The sequence below is a fragment of the Zootermopsis nevadensis genome, unplaced genomic scaffold (genome assembly GCF_977971745.1).
Source record: "Zootermopsis nevadensis isolate Lab colony 2312 unplaced genomic scaffold, Znev_1.0 Znev_ptg000011l, whole genome shotgun sequence".
In the NCBI taxonomy this organism is placed as follows: domain Eukaryota; kingdom Metazoa; phylum Arthropoda; class Insecta; order Blattodea; family Termopsidae; genus Zootermopsis; species Zootermopsis nevadensis.
In genome coordinates, this window is record NW_028259143.1 from 15,046,041 (window position 1) to 15,067,077 (window position 21,037).

Sequence of the window (21,037 nt, forward strand, 5' to 3'; positions counted from 1 at the left end):
CTAACATTATAAAACGTTCACATTGAAGGAAATGACAACATAGAAGGGATCATTTCCATTTAATTTTTGTTTTTACCATCACACAGGCATACAGACCAAAGACAGGGATCAAGCGATAAAATTTGATGTGTATTAATGAATAGAAATTGTCCCCTAATTTTCTTTTACTCGTTTATTTATACTTCAATTTCACAGTTTTCATACCTAAACTGTTCTTTCCCTCGAACCCAGGCAATACTAATGCTGGTATTATCTCAGTACTTGGGTTATGTCTGACGAAGTCGGTGTTGTGTGACGATTACATTCAGTTAGGCGTATAGGGTGCAAATTGTTTTTGTAGAATTAGTGTTTTGAAAGGTTTGTAGGAATCTAATTTATAAGAGGTGAGTATAATACAGCATGACATTTTATGTGTTGCTACTACTTACAGTCATTTACAGAATGTTCATTGTTATTCTACGTTGAACATAATTTATAAATTGCTCCCAATGAATACAAGCGTAATTCCGAGGTATGGATAAAGGGTTCAACGGTAGAAATCATTTAACAAGTTTTCTTTCCAATACAGCATGATCTAAGCACTCGATGTTTATAGTATCGAATTTCATAATCGGAATGTTTAGTGGTTAAAAAGGGTGTTTTGAAACATATCGAAATTATATAAAATGATTTATGGATTATTCTATTCCAAATCAAATTTTGCCGAAATTGTGTCAGTTGATTCTTTTTTATTTTAATCGAACTTGGTATAACCGCAGGTTCGTTTTGGCATTCGTAAAAGGGCAAGTTATTTTGTCTGATAACTTACTGGGTGTGAAAGCAAAGAATGCTGTAGTTTAACGCTGGCCATTTTCATATCAATACCAGAAGCGTTAAGAATAGAAGATAATTTATTTACATTTCATAGAACCCTCATTAGTCCAAGATAAGGATATAGAGGCTCTGCTTTTAGTGCCTGCCATTATTGTAATGATTTTCTTTTGAATGTAAAATACTTTTCTCACTGTCTGCTGAATTTCCCCAGAAAATAATTCCATATGACATGATCGAATGGAAGTAAGCAAAGTAGACTAATTCTAAAGTTTCTGTTCTTATGAGTAATGTGACAGTCCTCATAGCAAAGCATGCTGACCTTAGTTTAGGGATAATGTATTCCATATATATTTTACAGTTTAAGTTTCAGTCAATTTGTAGGCCAAGAAATTCAGTTGTTTCTACTTCTTTATCCTCATACTTTATACCTAGCTTAACACAATTTTTGTTGGTAGTACAAAATTTCATGAAATTTGTTTTGTCAAAATGTCATTCGTTCAAACTAGCAAATACATCATTCATGCAACTTTGGAAACAGTAAATTTCTGGATGTGAAATAATAATAATAATATTAGTATCATCTGCAAAAGGTATGGATAATACAAAGTAATACAAAAGATCATATCTCAAAAACTAATGGAGATGTCTGTATGAAACTGGCTTTAAATGTAGTTTATGTAAGAAGCTACCATATGGTATATGGAACTTTGTTGTAACTTCTTGAAGTGTAGACAGATTTACTTGATCAAATTGCTCCTGAAAAATGTACACAACTTCTATATCATTTTATGAATGATGTACTAACATCCTGTCCCTGTTGTTGGTGGTTGTATTACTTTTAATATGCCTTCCATTTTAACACAACAAATGCCATCCTTCTGTGGCCAGTGGAGGTCTGATGATGGTCCTTCTGGATGCATGAGTATGACAGGGTTGTCACTGTTGACATTACTTTATTCCATCACAACCCTGATCCACTACATGTGCAAGCAACATAACTTTTCAGGGTGATTATTGTGTGCAATATGAGTAGGTCCTGAATAGTGCCTTAAGACATGTATATCAAAGATTATACTTGAACTAGAAGTTGAAAATCTTTTAGTGTGCTGGAATTTAGTTTACTGTAGTGTTTGGAAGCTGCATGCAATTAATGAAACATTCCATTAGCTCTTTATGTGAAATCTACCTGATAGAAGTATTTTATTTAATTGAAGTATTAATCACAAGGAAGTTAAGACTTGCACTGGATGCTTGCCATTTTGTTATGCAGCCTACAGCATGGAATCAATTTGACAGTGGTTTTTAAGTTTACCCTTTGCAGCATAAGATGCCTGTCACAACTTATATTTACAGAGAGCAATATTTTGTGTGTTACTTAGTTGTCTCTTTTTAGTAGGTGAAACACTTTCTTCAGAGAATTAACCATTTATATCTATCTACTATTGTGTCACACGAACGCTTTTGGTCTTTAGAATTTTATAGTAACAGTGGTGTATAAGTAGGAAAGTTTGCTTTGTATGACTTCTAACTCCACGCTTTGTTAGACTGCCTTGTATTAAAATACAGTTCTGTTTCTGTTGGGAACAAAGTTACAAATCTTGTATACATTCATTAGTATCTTGGTTTGAATGAATTTTCAAAGGAATTTTGAGAATCTTTATTTCATATCTGGCAATGGTATAGGGTAAATTTCATTAAGTGCTACCTGTTTCTACCATGGCTTAAAGCAAGTTCTAACCAGAAGTATGTAAGGAAAACATAAAACATGTGTCACTGCTGATGAAAAAAGTTTACAGTTCAGTGATCACATATACCTAACATACTGTAACCTGTTTAGTATGTCTAACTTGTCAGTGAATTTGGGTTTTATTTAAGTTTATTATCCCTGATACAATTTGTATGTAAAGCACCTGGTCACTGTGTTGTGAAGATATTCCCTGCTCATGATGGCTCTCAACAATAAATAGCAGGGTTATTGAGCTCTGTTATATGACAGAGCACATTTTAGAAGTGTTTGTGTTCCAGTAGAATATTTCTTTCCACACTTGTTAATGTCATATTTCATCCTTCAGTTAAATCATGATGAAAGTGTTTGTACATTTCTTTCATACAGTGTAACCAATTTCAGTTGTTCTTAAAATTGTTTGTGTTTTTAGTACATTTGTATACTGTTATATACATAGTATGTTATATTATTTTCAGGTGAATTAAGCACTGAAATGTATAGAAGAGGAGTTTTATATCAAATAATCCAAATTAGGAGGATGACATTAACACCATGGCAAACAGTACCCCAATTACCATCTTATTTGTATAATGAATTGTGCAAAGAACAATGTGGTATCTGCAACAAGCAGCAAACAAGGCACTATAAGGATTTTGGTCATAAACCAAAGCCACAGCCTCTTTTTTCAAGATTGTGGCACACTTTTGTTTTCTGCTTATTTATAGGGTCAGCAATTGATTGGAAAGGGTGAGTAAAACTAATTTATACATACTTAAAATTAAATATATATAAAAATAATTTTTAGATACAGTGGTGTGCTGTAATATATGGCCTACAGTGTAATTTGTTTTGTTAGACAGTGTTCTAATGGGGTTCTTTCAAGGGTATTAAGAGAGTAATCTGAAATAAGTCTACGTGCACACATTTTTCAAATCTGTACATTCATAACTCAATTAATTAGTTTTAAGAACTCTTGATCATCTGCCTCAGTGTAAGGATGTAATTGGTCAGCATATTGTCTCACATTTGTTATGGTGTTGATGGTTACCGCTCACTCCTTTACATCAAGGTGGAGGATTTGTTGGTTACAGTTTATCATAGGGATTGATCAAGGTTGTTGGATTGATTTCTAGTATGGGTTAAATGAGGTAAAATTAGGGTGCCTGCAGATGCTTGTATCTGCAAATGATGTTTTCAGTTACCTCTGTGGTTGAACATGAAAAACAACTAGTTAATCAATTGAATATTTCAAACTAAATCAAAATCAGCTAGGTGGGCCATGGGTGTATGATTACATTGTTACGTGTAAAGTAAGTAAAAACGTCTCGCTACATGCCTATGCAGGCACTTGGGGAAGGAGGGGGGGTATAGCTCCTACTCTTTCTTGACCTCGGCACCAGATGGGGGTGAGTGGTCAGCATCACGCCCCGGCCTTGCTTTACCCCTAGGAAAGGACCCCAGTACCCATTGGACAGTAGGCTGGGTGAGCCTCAGAGCCGGTCTGGACGCAGAGGCTAGAGGAAAAATCCTCTGCCCCCGTCAGGGATCAAACCCCGATCACCCATCCCGTAGCTAGTCCTTATACTGATTGAGCTATCCTGGCTCATATTGTTATGTGTAGATCCATGAATTTGCATGAAAACAGCATATATCCAATTCAAATCTAGTTTGTTTCAGTCTGTCATTGCTTTACAGATTGTGTTAGAAGGTCACATGTCACTGGCTGTTTTCATAATTACAGCTGTAGTGGTAGAGCCTTTAACATTTAATGTTAACTAGAAACAACAAAATCTGCCAATTCCACACATACGCATGCAAGATATTTTTTTATGACCTCTTGTATGTGTTTGGAATAAATAGCATGAAAATGATCGAGTCACATTTGTCATGTCATGCATAAATGTCATGAAGGAGAGAGAGATGACCCAATGAAATTTTGGGAGTAGCCACAAGTCACACAGGGCCAAATTGGTGAATATGGTGGATGGTCCAATTTTAGTATTGATTTTTTTGATAAAAACTCCCAGGCAACAAGCACATCATGAGTAGGGGCATTGTCATGATGCGGGATACAAACATCAGGCTAAAATCCAGGCCTTTTCCGATGTACAGTCACATGTAACCTTGCCAATATTTCCAAAATAACATTTATTCATCTGTCAAAATGAACGAAATTCCACACTTTCTCCACATTTTTATCTGTCCATTCATTTTTGGATGTCCGGTTGTTTTGTTGTTTTTCAAATCTTCCTGACCTCTTTAAACTTTTGTGCCATTCAGGGATAACTTTTTAATAGAATAAGCACCATGCCTAAGTTTGCACAAAATTTAATGTTAGTATGTCGCTCCAACAACTAGTCACTCATTTTTCTGTCAGGATGAAAAAGCAGGCTTGTGTAACTGTGCCACTGCTTTGCCACTGCTGTTTATTTGTTTACTAACTCGTAACATGCAACCACAGAAATGTAACATGTCACTGCTTAGTTATTATTCACTCGGTAATTGTTTGTGACATGTGTGCATATTCAAGGAACTTGTCGCACCTCATATTAATCATGATCAGCATTTTTGGACTGATATTCTGGTTTCAGAGACAACCAGTAAAGAGGATAAAGACAAGTACAGTGTTGAGCTGAAAATAAAAATAGTGATCTGAAATGTAAATTATAAACTTAACATAAATTTGATAAACAATATGAAATGTTATTAATTTTTTTTTGAATTTTCTTCCTTCTAAATCACATTTCCAAAAAGTATGAAAATAACACATGTGAGAGACAAAAGTTGTGTCATTCAGACTATTAGAGATAAAGAAACCATGGTAAATGAATTTAAATATATCAGTATTGCTAATTGCAGCTGAGAAACAGTATTACTTGATATTAGTCTTGTACGCCACGGTGGTCTAGCGGTCAGAACACTAGCCTTGTAAGCCTGGGGTCCCGGGTTCAATTCCCGGTGGTGCTCAAATTTATAACTTGTGTTGGGCAAGGCCGTGGTCTAGGCATCACGGAGTTTTCCTCCGGGGGCTTCCCCGGTTTCTCCGTGGCATCCCAACAATTACTCCACTCACACACAGAAGAAGGCAATGGCAAACCACTTCTGGATCATCTCTGTCAAGAATGTATATATGTATGAGCAGGTCCCTGACAACCTGAAGAGGTTGGAAGGATCCTGTTCATAATATGGACCTGTCGTCAGACAGACCACTACAAAAAAAAAATATAATCTGTAAATCAGCATTTTACTGTATTACTTGCAATTGGTTACAGACTGCGTAAGTCATTATTTCCTCAAGTCGATGCTGCTTCACAGTTGGCTGATGATGGTAAAGATATGCAACAGAAAGGACAAAATGAAGTAACAGCAGGAGGCATTGAAGACAATGAGGGGGACAGTGGGGATGATGGGAAGAAGAAAAAGAAAAAGGAAAAGGTTGGCTTCCGGGATAGGAAGGTAAGAGTTCAGCTGTATCAGTGCTATAAAGTCCATCTATTTTTGTAATTTGTGCCATTTATGTTTGATGCATTCCAATTAATGTTACGTTTTCATTGATTTGGTAAGCTTCTAAGGTAAAATGCATACACTGATCTGAAATATTCCTTCTAGACATACAGGGTGAGTCAAAAGTATGTTTACAAACTTTGTGTGCGTGCTCCAGGATCAAAAATAAGAAAAAATGTTCCTATAAACATGGGATCGCAAATGTTTCATATTTCAAATAATAGCCAAAAATAAGTTTCAGTGAAAGACTTTATGTCAAAGTGAATCCAGCTTTCACAAAAGATTTTCAATTAACATTTGGGCAGGAAATGTTGGTGACATGCTTCTATCACATCCAAGAGTACCTTCATATCGGCGATTCTTAAGAAGACACTTGCTACGTCTCCTTGAAGATGTACCACTGAATACAAGAAGACAAATGTGGTTTATGCACAACGGAGCCCCCAACACACTTCTCCTGTTGTGTCAGAGATCATCTCGATGAACAGTACCCTCGGCGATGGATTGGACACGGTGACCCACTAGAATGGCCACCGAGGTCACCGGACCTGACTCCATTGGACTTTTATCTGAGGAGTCACTTGAAGTCCATCGTTTATGCAACATCTATAAACAATAATGACCTATGGGAACATGTGCAGAATGGATGCCAAATGATTCGAGGAAACCCTGGTGTGTACGAACAAATCCGTCAGTCTTGTGTACGTCGTGCTCGTGCATGTGTGGAGAATGGAGGAACAACCTTTGAGCATCTGTTATAAAGAAACATCCCTGTCCTTATACTTGGCATTAAAGGCATACATTGAAACTTCTTTTGGCTATTATTTTGAAAAAGAAGCATTTGAGACCACATGTTCATAGGAACATTTTTTCTTATTTTTGATCCAGGAACACAAACACAAAGTTTGTAAACATATTTTTGACTCACTCTTTATAGAGCAAAACCTTAATTTGTGTTCTGTAAGTGTTAAGCAGGTTTAAATTTTTATCAGTGGTATTTTCATAGAACACTGTTTTTACACAATGCTTTTTTATATCATTTTATTAGATGAGAGTTTTGAAATTTCTCTTGTTTAATTAGAAATTAGATGCTCAACAAAAAGGTAGAGTATTACAGCTGAGTGTTTATGCCCTGATATTACAATGTGTAAGCATCCGTCATCAGTTTTGTATACATTCCTTTTGTTGTAGTCATAATAGTTGTTTCTCTTTCAATGAGTCTAGCAGCAGCATGTGAAATACACATGAAGTCACTGCCAGTCTATAGTTTGCACCAGGCTTTAATAATATACCGTTGTTTTTATGTGAAAAATTAGTGCTGTCTTAGCAAGCTTCTTGATTTGTGTTTCAGTACATTATCTGTGTAGCTTGCTTTTACGATCATGAATTTTTACAGATTATAGAGTACGAGAATCGCATACGTTCCTATTCAACTCCTGATAAAATTTTCCGGTATTTTGCAACAGTTAAGATTATGTCTGAGAATACAGCATTAGTCTACATGACTCCAGATGACTTTTTACGAGCTATCACTCCGGGCATGCAACAGCCAGATGGTAAGCTCCATCAGAAATCTACAGCCTTTGTTTTGCAGATGGAGGGTCCTTGCTCCTTTCTTCATCATTAATATTGATTGAAGTGATTGACATGGGGAATGACTTGACTCAACAGTGATAAGCACCAGAAAGGCATATTTCCGAAGTTGTTGAGTTTCAGCTTAACCATTATGAGAGGAAATTTAAATTTTCTCCTGCGACCTCACAGCTTTATTAGGTCACCATTTAAATGCTTCATAGTGTTAAGAGAGCTATAAAATAAATTCTAGCCTATTTATTATTACTTTTAACCTAGAACAATGTGGACAATTAAGGTTGAATCATTTTTTTTGTATATCCAAGTTTTTAAAAAATCATACAGCAGAATATTTTACATTTTGTTGTCATGTTTATATATAGTTTCTGCGACTGTCTCATCAATTTTTCAATATTTTCTATACAGGGTGGGTGGGAAGTAAGTAGGCATTGATAAATTGTTATAACCTCTATATTTCCAATGTATAGCGATTATTTAATGCCTACTTACTTCCCATCCACCTTGTAATAAACAAAAAGTGTAGGATGGAAATGGAAAAATTACATAAATAGTAGAAAATTGATTTATTCACAATAGTCTACTTTTTAATTCTAAATTCTGAGTCAAAAATTTCAGTGAATAAACTTCAGTTCATTGTATGATTTCCTGCTAAAATACTTAAATGCCAATTTAATCTGGCCATAATGCTGCACAAGGAAATTTAAATTCCCATATCTGAAAGGTTAATCTTGCATGTGCCATAATGTTATCTACTAATATCACCATTCATTACAGAAGTGAAATGGAACTCAAAACTGAAGTTATTCCTCTTTGACTGTGTCTGATTTATTTTGTGAAGTTTTGAAACACTGTGTGTAACATGTCATAAACTTGTATCCAGTGGTTAAAATGCTACATACATATGCCACTTCTTTTGTAGTTTCATGTAACCACTTTTTGTTACAGATTTGTCAGAAGGTTTATGTACATAGTTGAAACTATTTGTTGTTCCTAACAATAATCATGTGCTCGTGTATAAAAATTAAATCAGTAACAAGTCCATACCCTTGTAATAGACTCTCCCAGTCTCCTCTTTGACATTTGAGTCAAGGTCACCCTGGTTTAAAAACTGCTACTAACACCATTTACTCAGAAGCTGTGGAGGTACAGGTACATTCATTCTCAAACATTACATCGTGCCATTGATGCTGTTTATGAAGCATTTAGCATTGCATATCTTGACAAGGAAGAATCGACTAAAACAACAACACACCAATTAGTCACTGTAGGGCACAGGAAATATTTGTCAGTGACAAGTGTCCATAAAGTGACAGAACCACTGAAATTCCAGTCGAACCAATTTCAAGCAGTGTGTCAGCTGCAGAAATGGGATATACTGCTGCAGTTAGGGTTGTGTTTTAAGTGGAACAACCTGTATTATTCAGTGGGATGAAAAGATGAATTTGTTGACCAGTGAGTGATGCTAGTGTTTTTTTTTTGTAGTGTTCTGTCTGCCGACAGGTCCATATGAACATGATCCTTCCATCCTTTTCTCGGATTGGGACCTGTTCATATACGTTCTTGGCAGATGATCCAGAAGTGGTTTGCCATTGCCTTCTTCTGTGTGTGAATGGAGTAATTGTTGGGATGCCACAGAGGAAAACTCCGTGTTGCCTAGACCACGGCCTTGCCCAACACAAGTTATAAATTCGGGCACCGCCGGGAATCGAACCCGAGACCCCAGGATTACAAGGCCAGCGTTCTAACCGCTAGACCACCGTGGCACGATGCTAGTGTACATTTGATTAACAAATTTGTAGTTTTCTCTCAAGGCTAGAACCCAGACTGTGTTAATGTTTGACTTTGTTTTCTGAATTATTCTACAGGAAAGAAACTTACTTCATTGCATTTCTCTTAAATTCCTGAGTGGTGCTTTAAGCTTAATACACATCTTGAACAGCAGCAGGAGTGACTGCATTTGATAGTGACTATCATTTGTAATTAATAAGGTGTAGTAGTAAAGTAGGGATTAGGGAATTGGATTGATGCTATGATCACATAAAGCTGATCGAGTTGAATTTATCTGAACATCCATCTAACAAAGTTGGTGCCTGTTCCACCTCCTGTCTCCACTAACAATATTCTGCTTGTTCTGTGTCGCATTAGTGCAGGAGAGTAATGGTTCATTTCTCTCAGCTTGCATTTGCTGTGAAAATTCTATGTAGCTTTTGGATAGCATATTTTCTCTTCAGTTTTCTTATAGCAATAAATTTAAAATAACTGACTGTTCATGTCGTGATTGTAATCTACTGTTTTAACATACCCCATCAGTGAGTTGTATTTTTATTGGTTAGCTTGTTATGGTTCTTGAAATGCATTTTACATTGAAACATTTGTAAAATTTAAGTGAGTATATGGTGACAGACATTTCATGTAAATATTTCTGATTTTAATTCATTACTTGTTGCAGAATTTGACTTCCAATTTTCTGTAGTGTCTTTGGTTTTATTAACCTCTATTGACTGCATCTAGCTGGCTGTGTCTTACAGTAGCATACTGCTATACCATCGATCCTGGAGTTAAAGCCTGTATTTGTATATGACAGAGGTTAAACTGTGAAATATATTCTTTGTTTATACCAGCAAGTTAACAAGCTGCAGTTTGCTGTTTCAGTTTTCTGTAAAAAAAAGTGTTGTACTGTCCTATCTTGGCAGTTTGGATTGTTCAGAATAGGGGTTTTCAACCTTTTCCAGATTTGAGGCCACATTCTGCTTTTCTTTTCGACTCGCGGGCCACAGGGTTATAAATGAGGACAATCTGTTGAAACTTCGTGGTAGATTATTACAAATGCTATTGACTTGCAGGTTCACAAATTGTTCGGTAATTCCTTTTGAGATACTTGCCACTGCTTCTGTTTGCTAAATCTTTCAATATCAGATTGAATTGAGATGTGATTCACAAAAATGTATATGGGCCACAGGTTGAGAACCCCTGGTTTAGAATGTGTTGGTATCAGCAGGTATGGTCCAAAATATGTTGGATTTCAGTTTTACTGAAGGCATCTTTGCTTCCTCTTCAGTGAGTTGGAATTTGCTAATCACATGTCAGTATTTTACTTTAATGTTAATGTACAAAGAATTTGTACCGTAAGTGTACATATGAATTGTTCATGATCCTGCATCAGCTTCTGCAGTTACCACTTACCAGTAATGGCCACATTTTAACATGTACTTCCTGCATTAATGATCTAGCCTTGCTTCTGCTCCCTGCTTGTTCAAACAGATCATGGAGTATGAAAACCGTATACGTCAGTACTCCACTCCTGATAAAGTGTTCCGGTATTTTGCTACTTTGCAAGTGGCACATCCTTGTGGAGAAAGTCATGAAGTATTTATGACTCCTGATGATTTCTTGAGGTCTATGACACCTGGGATAAAACAACCTGATGGTAATAGAACAGACATTGTTTATATGTTTAATATGGTACATTTAAATATAATTCTAATTTTTCATTGCTTTTAGGGATCACAAAGAGACTTACATGGTCTGGCTTATTGTATTTACCTTTTATATTTAAATTACTTTATTTTTATTGTTAAAGTAAGCCTTTAAAAAGTGATGGACCATTTTACTTTGCATGAAATTATTGTTTTCCCGATGAAGAATGTTATATTCACATAAAGCAATCTGATAATGCAGGATAATGAGGTTTTGAAACACTAAACTGCATCATCTACATAAGAACCCAAATGGGTTATCAAGAGTACAGATGCATTATTTTTCTTTTTATATCATTAACTAACTAGCTAGCTGGCTTAAGGAACATGAAGGTTCATCACTGAATTAACCACCGCCCTCCAATGATCCCTGACCTGGGCCAACAAAATCCAGTCACCTTCAACTCCTATCTCCCAAAGATCCCATTTGATATAATCTTCCCATCTATGTCTAGATCTCCCCAGTGGCCTCTTCCCTTCAATATAATATGTCACATTTTTTAGAGGAAGTTCTGATTAATGCCAGGTATGATTTGAAAGAATTATTTTTATGAAGATTTCTGTCCTCTGGTTTGTTGTACTGTGTAGTCTGGTCGATGTTTACCAACGTTTCAGAGGTCATACTGCCTCCGTCATCAGGGCAGTTGAATCGCCCTGATGACGGAGGCAACAACCCAGAAGACAGGAATGTTCATACTCACCGCTGTGAAAACCTCAAATCTTACAATTACTTTTATGCTGACTTGAATTACTGAAGAGTGTTAATGATACTTATCTTCATTTTTTCAGGTCTGGGACTGGACCAGTACAAGAGATATGATCCTAAGGTGGGTGTACATGGTCAGAATTGTAAATAAATATATTAATAGAAGTATTAGTCAGTTATTTGAAATTTAAAAATTAATCACATAAATTTTGAGAAGTTAAAATGATGCACTAAACTGAGTCTTCAAAACAACATTAAATTTGGAGCTTATGAGGATAGTGATAAAAATATTGCAGTAAAATTCTTATTGGTAGAGATGATGTTTGCTCTGTTTAGGTTTCACAACACTTGCTAGATACAATATTGATCTGGTTTCCAGCACTTAGTGTTTCTAAGTCAACCAGTGCAGATCAATTTCATGAGAAATTAATAATTTTTTTATGTGACCACAGATTTGTTTTATTTTGTGCTTCGGCAGAAACAGAATGTAATAGCTCATATTACAACTTTGTTTTAAATCTGCTGTACCCCATAAAGTGTTTAATATTCCTGGTACCACATTAAGTTTTCCTAATGATAGTGAACACAACCATTCACAGTTATTATGACATTTGTCCCTTTAATTACTCACTGTGATACACAGAACAAGTTTGTGAGATAATTTTCTTAGTTTTTAATGTATTTATATTTAGTGAATAGAATACAGTTACAGGCTTCAAATTCTTGTCAGTAGAATTAAGTAACATTTATAAATGCAAAGGTTTTTCAGAAAAGAGTACAAATTGGAAACAGAAATATATTCCTATGTAGAAATCCTTTCACTTTTCTAAGAAGTATTATTGTACATGTTCTGTTCTCATAATTACATGTCTGCTGTGGATAGTTTATTGCTTTGATGAAAGACTCTCAGGCAACAAGCCACATCAGGTGGCTGAATGGCGAATGAACCATTCCTTTCGCCAACGTTTCGAGAGCCATCTCTGCTCTCATCCTCAGGGCAGCTGCAAAACAAAGCTGGTCCTATGTAGCGTGCTCGCCGATGGGCGCTACATAGGACCAGTTTCGTTTTGCAGCTGCCCTGAGGATGAGAGCAGAGATGGCTCTCGAAATGGCGGAAGGAATGGTTCTTTCACCATTCAGCCACCTGATGCCCTTGTTGTTCGAGAGTCTTTCATAAACTTCGTTTGCCGCGAAAGCTTCACTTTATACATCAGTTTATTGATTTGTTTGTCATCTTTCATGTGGGAAATGTTCCGAAGGCTTTTAATAAGGCAGGCTAAAATGTACACCATATCTTATGAATTTGAAGCAGAGATTTTGAGTTTCACATGTCAAGTTTATATGAGGTCTGTGTTCCTTATTTCTCATGTCTTTAATTTTTAAATAAGTGTTCCCTTGAAATGAAGTCTTCCAAAACAGATGAAAATACCCTTAGTGATACACTTTCTCACCAGATGTAGGAAACTTAGACTTTGGTGTTAATGATCGCAGTCTTGTGCATTCCTAAGATAAGACTCTCATAAACTAAACTAGTAGGAAAGCAGAAGATGGTTGTTGGCCAAGTACATTCTGTTGGATGCCTTACAGATCCATAAATCTGTGGTCTTGGAATACAGTAAATTAATTGTTTAAGGACAGAGTACCATTACATGGAAACTCTGGTATTATCACAGACTACTGACGGGCAGAACAGTTTGTGTCAAAGTAATTGGCTTCTATTTTATAACATATGATAGAAATATAATCTTAAGTGGAAGAATATCATAAAATTGGGGTCATTCAGTGTAACATTTACAAAAATATTTGACTCCATAGCTCCAGGTTAATAGAGGGTAAGAACCAGCACAGAAAACTTATAAAAGTGGAAAAATCCGAAAAATATTGTATAAATGCTTTAGAGTTGTACATGGTATATTTTACTTGGTTGGAAAATAGTGGCTTCTTTTTTTAATTTTAACCGGTATTTGTATTCTTTGAAAGCGCTGCTAATACAGCCACTGAAATGTTCCCGTATCAAAACCAAAGGATTCATGTACTTTAGTGTCCATAAAATTATATTTCCCATGTGCGTGTAGTAATCAACTTTACTGCATCTCATGGATTTGTTAGTTCACATAACTCTCATCCATGTGTTTCTGGACAAACTGTATCCTATAATACCAGCTTTATCTTTGCATTTTTCTGTCATGTTACAGAATAATTGTAAGAAGTTGGTAGCACAGAAGTGCTATAAAATTCCATACATTTCAGTGAAATGCCACTTATACATAGTGATCCGAGTAGTGTACATTGAGTAGCTTTGTAATGCTGTTCTGTTTAGAACAGGTTTCAGAAAGGATTGAGAGCTAGAAGCAAGGGAGAGGTTTCATACACAATGAACTCACATTAATGAAAATCATACATAAAGAGAGTTTGAAGTGATGTAGTGAGGCAGTAGGAAATCTAGTGTTGAAACATTTCAATGTGTGGAGTTGAGGTAGGGGCTGCAAATTATTATTTTGGTCATATCCATTCTACTGGCATATTTAAAGTACCACAGTTGGGTAATCTGCTTACAGATAATTCGGAGTCTACTGTGTGTTACACAGTTAGTGAAATATTATAGCAGAAGCCAGCAATAGAACGTAGTTGAGTAGTGTATTATACTTGAGGCTCTTATGACTGAAGGTAACTATGATTGTCTTCTGGGTTATGACACTCTGTGTGCACTTGCTGGTGGGTGCAAACATTTCAGAGGAATATGCTGCCTCTGATTTTACAGTTGAAATGAGGATGGATGTTTATGTTGACTTAGGAGAAGGACTGAACCAAACACAAGATCAAGACGTGATCTGAAGCTTTCGCGGTGACTAGGTATAATGAATTCTTCTCGGGCTTCCAACTGTGTAATGTACCTTACCTCACACGGCTTACCATATCAAGACAATTGGTCTCCCACCAAGGAAAATATCTAAGTACTTTAAGCCTATCAAGGATGACCTGGCCCTAAAAACAATGGATGTATACAACATTCCCTGCAGATGTGGGTGTTGTAATTAGATAAACCAGATGTTCAGTTCAGACTACGGTCAAAAAGCAGCCATTAGCATATCTGTCTCTACCATCCCAATACATCATCTGTGGCAGAACACAGCACAAACCTAGGCTATTGCATCCATCTGCAGAGAACATATGTACTGGACAAAAAATCCATTTATATGGACTGCATTATCAGGGAAGTCCATGAAATCTAGCTCTATTCCAACAATGTAAACATGGAATTTGGCTTCTCTATGAGCAAATCATGGAAACCTCTTATTTGTGTCCAGAAGGAATGAAAGCAAGATCACGCCAAGGAAATGGTGTGCACTGCTATTCAGCCTTTCTTAGCTTGTGTTCCTTATATGGGCCTTTCTTTTAGTGTCCTCCTGTAGACTGTTCAAGAAACTGCCCTTACTAGGGTCTTTCTGTCCACTGTGATCCCCACCCATTGGGTACTGTGTCCTCTCCTGACCCATAAAATGTCTGGTTTTTCTCTCTTGACCGAACCTCGCTTTCTAATTCACTGTATAGGGCTCTTTCCTATTGGTACAGAGTCTCCCTATCCCTTGGCTGATTGACCAGTCCCCCCAACTTGGCCCTTCTCCTAACCAGTGAACTATCAGCATCCTCACACTTGAAAAATCAGGCTTGAAGATGGAAGCAGTATGTTCCTCTGGAGTGTTGGTACTTACCTACAAGTCCACAAGGCATCAAAACTTAGAAGACCGCCATGGGCATACTTGAGTTCTGTTAACAGTCTTCCCCCTCTGCAGCTGCTACTCCCTAATAATGTTTCCCTGGTTGCGGAAGTTAGTCAGCCATGAAATATATCTTGCACACACAATGAAAAACCAATAAAAACAGAATATTGGTTTTTGATATAAAACATTTGTCATACTTGTAGAAGCTCAATATGTAGAATATATTATGGAAGTATCAACTTTCCAGATCATTGAACAGCTTCTCTTTTGAAAAAGTGACAACAAACAAGAGAAACTGAAATTGAATTAAATTGTACTTTGAGTATTTTTCCTTGACCATTTTTATTCAGAATTATGATTTTTGCGTTAACAGAATATATAGTAATTGGTCCTAGTGTGTCACTATTCTCTCATTTCTTGTGATTCAGTTTTCATTCTTAGTATGGAACTTGCAGTCTGTGACTATATTTTTGTCTTACGTCTCTCAGTTCAAATTTGAGACTGGAGTTATGCATTTTACTAAAGAATACTCTTTTATTAATGAATTTCAGTCTATCTTGGTGTATTTCAATGACTCATGACTTTTATGATTCAGAGGCCAATATATTAAAGAAATTATTATTGTGATCAAATAGTTAGCACCTGTCATTCATACTCAGGACATTAGGAGTTCATATCTCAGCCCAGAGACCAGCTATCCTGGTAGGTTTTTCATGATTTTCCTAAGTCCTTCCAAGAAAATGATAGAGCATTATTACCTTAACTTTAGCCTTGATCATTTCCTTCTACAGCATTTCCAATTCATTATTCTCTAATAATTCTGTTACTTGAAGCTATATAATCTCAGGTATTGACAGTGTTAAATAAATTAATATAACAAACAATAATATGAATAAATCCTAACACAGGAAAAAGTTACTAGGAGTTAAATTGGGTTTTTAAGGGAATTAAATTTACTCGTATGTGTAGGTAATCAGTCATGTCAGTAACAAGGAACTGAGTATCTTGTCTTGTTCTGTTTGGGTGCCCAAGAAAGGCAGTTTTACGTGTAATGTAGCTAAGTGAATGATCATGAAACTGATTGATTTTCAGTAACATTTTGTATGATGACAATGCTTTACAGTGAAGTTAATGATGGGAATTGTGATTTTTAAACAGGCATGACAAAGCACATTAAAAATAAAACTATTTTAATGGTCTTATGAGCTACTGTCAGTTTAGTTCAACTCAGATTCTAATGTTCTGCTGGTCAGATGTCTGCCATTATGTTAAATTGGTCTGGATTGTTTTCTTGTAGCTGGATTTGCTTGAAACAACTATTAAGCCAGTCTTACTTTTCATTCAGTACCCTGTTGTGCAATGATACCTGTACTCTATGCCGTACTTTGAAATGTCTTTTGCCTCTGTTGTATCTGTACTCATTGTTATATTATCTGTTCTTCTCCTTATTCTTGTTCTCTGTATTTTTGCAGAATCATGATAAGGTATTTATTGTAAAATCTCACTCTTTTATATCACATATGCATGGTTTGGAATGGCTCATATATTAATACTTCATTGAACACATGCAGTGCTTATGATTTGAAACTATGCTATGCTTATACAGAATCATAGATTTTTATCTCCAAGTCCCATTTTACATACATTTACAAATATATGCTCTATAAATTAAATTGGTTAAGTTGGTACATGTTTGTTTTTTACTTTTATTCGTGCACTTGGTGATAATTTTAATCAATTAAGTGTTACTTTTTAAGTCGAAGTGTAGCATTTGCAGTACCCCCTACACAGTTGCAGTCCATCTTATTTTCATCAGTAATGTGACTGTTAGAAAATCAGACTGAAAGTTGTAGGATTTGAGGTTTTCACGGCTGTGAATCTGATGATAGCTGTCTTCTGGGTTGTTGCGTCGTGTAGTCTGGTAGAAGTTTACCTACTTTTCAGAGATCCTTGCTGCCTCCATCATCAGGGTGATGAGATCGCTCTGATAACGGAGGCAGCAAGGACCTCTGAAAAGTCGGTAAACTTCTGCAAGATTACACGGCGCAACAACCCAGAAGACACGCATCTTCAAACTGAAAGTTCTTGAATAATCTTAAAAACTCTTGAATTGTTGAGCATTTTATACTATCTATTTTAGTTTGTGTTGTAACAAATTTTGTACTGCTGTTGTAATTTCTATTTAATGAGAATATGTTTTGGAATCCCTGTGGAACTTACGGTGTTTTTGGTCACCAGACTTACCCACACAAATTTACACCAAGACAAGTTTTAGGTACATTTCCACTAGTATGAAATGTCATAACATTCTTTAGTTAAACAAGTTCAATGTTATGGACACCAGTGAAAAAATCGTCCTTTCTCATATTGCTGGAAAAAATTATTTCTAAGTTTCATTTCATTCTGGGCCTCGCAGATCATAATGAACATAAAACATGAATCAGTACTACTTTAGGTCATCGTGTGTCAGATTTTTATAACTCTGCTACCTTTTATAAAATATCCTTTCAAATATAAGTAGGCATCCTGTATCTAAAGTTACAAATTTGCCTTTATAAAAAATGTAAGAGTAGAAGGAAACATGTCATCTTTTATTTTATACTTTACAATGTGGATGTTTTTGTTTTTATTTCACACTGGTTTAGAAGAGGTTGTTTGTGACCAAATGTTAGGCACCCTCTGACTATGCTAATTGCTTCTGTCTGTGACAATAAATTAGCATTTTCTTCTTCTTCTTCTTCCACCTTTTTGATCCTTGTGGTTTTGAAGATGAGTTTACTATGAATGTATTTTTAGGCATTGTTTGTCTAATTGTACAGCGTTAGCAACTTTGTTGAATTTTTTGGGTCAGACAAATAGTTAATAATTTATTTATGTTGTCTTTCACATTTATTTCTCTTCAGTTTACAATTTTTAAAATTCTCTCACACCTGTGATCGGCGACTTGCATCCAACATTAAGAATGAATGAAACTATCTACATTTGTGAAACACGCTCCTTAAAGCAAACATATTTATTTTTATTTTTCATCCTTTAGCTTTACATGTTGCAAAATGAAGAGCAGTTACTTTATGCTAGTGTTTCATGATTTTAAATCTTTTTGTCAGTAATTAATGGCCCTTGAAGTGTGTACTGAGTTTCATCTGGAAGTTCCCTAAAACCTGTGATAGATGCTTGGTAATTTCTTGTATAGATTTAAGGGCTTGGTAGTGGAATGCAGAATGATAGCTGTGAACTTATTTTTGGATCGTGTCTTGCATCCTGATAAACCAAAATAGTTTCAAAAATTGAGCACAGTGCAATTTATTTTGAAAAGAAGATGCATATTTCTTGTCATAGAAGAGTTTGTTACAAAATGGTAACATCTATTTTGAATGCACATGGCATGAATATTTTAGCACCAAGGTATGTTAAAATCCATAATTATTTGTGGCCAAAATCACTGAATTCAGTGTGGCAGTTTGACTTTGGTTATGTTTCAGCAGATAAAATAGACAGTTTATAAGCTGGGTGAGGAAATATGAATGTGCCGAGGTCATTTGATGATGCATTACAGTATTTTTTTTATTTTCCAGTTTTGGGTGTTCCTTATGTAAGATTACAGGAAACTGGCTATGCAGCAGGAATTGAAATGAAATATGTCTTAAATTTTGCTGCTATTTATTGCAAAATGGAATCTGAAAGACAACGTAATAATACTAATGTACCAAATGTTAAGGAAAATAAAATATACCAGATAGCATTAAAGTTCTGTGTGTGGTGCCACGTGATCAGTACCTATGTAATTGTCAGTGGTAGTCAACCAAATGTGCTAGTTCTTCAAAATAGAGTTTCAGCAATAAGTACTGTTGCATGTAAAGAAAAATTAAAATCAGTCACACAAACGTGAATGATAAGAAACTGGGGCAGCACAGTGAGTGTAGTGACTGGGTTGTGGACTGGAGACCATGATTTGGTCCTCAACAAGGGCAGAGATTTTCCCTGTCTATAAAGCAGGAAGTTTACCTCTCATTTGCTCTAGTGCTGAAGTTGGAATGTGTATAACTGTACCGACCACTCCCTTATGCATGTTCACATTGTGGTTCTTCATTAAGTGCAGGGAAGGAACGGCTCTTACCTTTGTGTAGTATGATAAAAAAATTTACTTTGGAAGCGTAAAGTTGATTTGATTTTAATTTACAGAATTATTCATAAATGTGCAAGTTCTGTATACCACAATATTATAAGTTATAAAACCTGTAAATATATATTTGTCTGTGAATATGATTTGGGACTTGCTTGTACATATTTTTTGCAGTCCAGTGCACTACCAGAAGTTGTTTGCTTCTGTATTATTGTAGTTTCACTGCTCAGAGTATATCATGCTGTCATCCCACATTGCAGTAGATGTAATAGTTTGTCATGGAAAACATATTCTTGTTTTATTTAGTGCATGTCGTAAGTTTTAATTTTTGATTGCACATTTTGCCACTAGAAAACACTGAGATTTAAAGTTTGAATTTATAATTAGAGTTTAGTCATTAAATCATACAGACATATTGTGACATGTTGTCATTGGAGTAAGAAAGAATAATTTCTTAAATATTTGTTGCATATTAGATTTACATAATTTTAAAAATCAGAATAAATTGATAATTCAATTAATCATCATCTTTAAACTATTAAAAATTACATTAAATCTGTGGCATAACAGCTCCAGAGAGCCAAAGCCGACTAGCTTGACTGCTGGCCTCACGTTCACATGCCTAAGCAGAGGTGAACGATCATCCAACCAGATACAGGGTGACATGCGGTCAGCACGACGAACCCCCAGCCATTGCTAGCTTTCATGACCGGATTATGCTACTCATTGTAGCTCCCCAATTTCCTCACGATGCTGGGTTGGCACTGGTCCCATACACTGGTCGAAAGCTCATGAGAAAATTGCTTCTCCCCCGAGAATCGAACCAGCGCGCATTCCGTATCGCCGGTCCGAAGCATGATGCCTCAGACCGCGCAGCTACGGCGCAGGACTATCTTTAAACTATGGTTAATAATTTTTAGATATGATGTTCTAGTCCCATGTTTAACCATTTATAATATCTGAAAAGATTATAATGAAAGATAGTATCTAATATTTATTATAAGTTCTGTTTTATTGCCAGGTTTAAAACAACTTGTGGTTTTTCAGCATTTTAAATATTTCAAAATTAGGTCTGCATCAGCAGTTACCCTGTTTTCTGAAATAAGTTTTTGTACTACTCTTGAAACCGCAGAATTTGTACGTAATGATCACAATTTGTGTAGCATAAACAGTATGTCTTCGTAAATATGAAAGTGCACACTGCATTTTTCACTACTACATAAAATGTAATAATGTTTACAGAATGTTTTTATGTGTACTACATTTAAGTAACAGCAAAGTAGAAAATTCCACCCTACTGTTTCTTGAAATAGTTTACATTTCACTGTTTGGTGTGAATAATTTTAAAAGTCTGTGGCCTTCTCCTATATCAGT

At 35.7% G+C, this 21,037-nt stretch overlaps 1 protein-coding gene across 5 annotated transcripts in view; it reads left to right on the plus strand.

The window, feature by feature from the left end:
* Window positions 1-28: 28 nt before the first annotated feature.
* Window positions 29-21,037, plus strand: part of MICU1 (Mitochondrial calcium uptake 1) — a 61,964-nt gene continuing 40,955 nt past the window's right edge. For 2 of the 5 annotated variants that reach the window (XM_022062173.2, XM_087346896.1), the window contains exons 1-5: window positions 29-383; window positions 3,016-3,286; window positions 5,812-5,995; window positions 10,898-11,063; window positions 11,902-11,939. In XM_022062173.2, the coding sequence (XP_021917865.1) occupies window positions 3,033-3,286; window positions 5,812-5,995; window positions 10,898-11,063; window positions 11,902-11,939 (642 nt within the window). In that variant the 5' untranslated portion in view covers window positions 29-383; window positions 3,016-3,032. Of the gene's footprint in view, window positions 384-416; window positions 512-3,015; window positions 3,287-5,811; window positions 5,996-7,439; window positions 7,600-10,897; window positions 11,064-11,901; window positions 11,940-21,037 lie in introns of those variants that run through there. The other 3 variants (XM_022062174.2, XM_087346895.1, XM_087346898.1) reach the window with 3 other exon arrangements.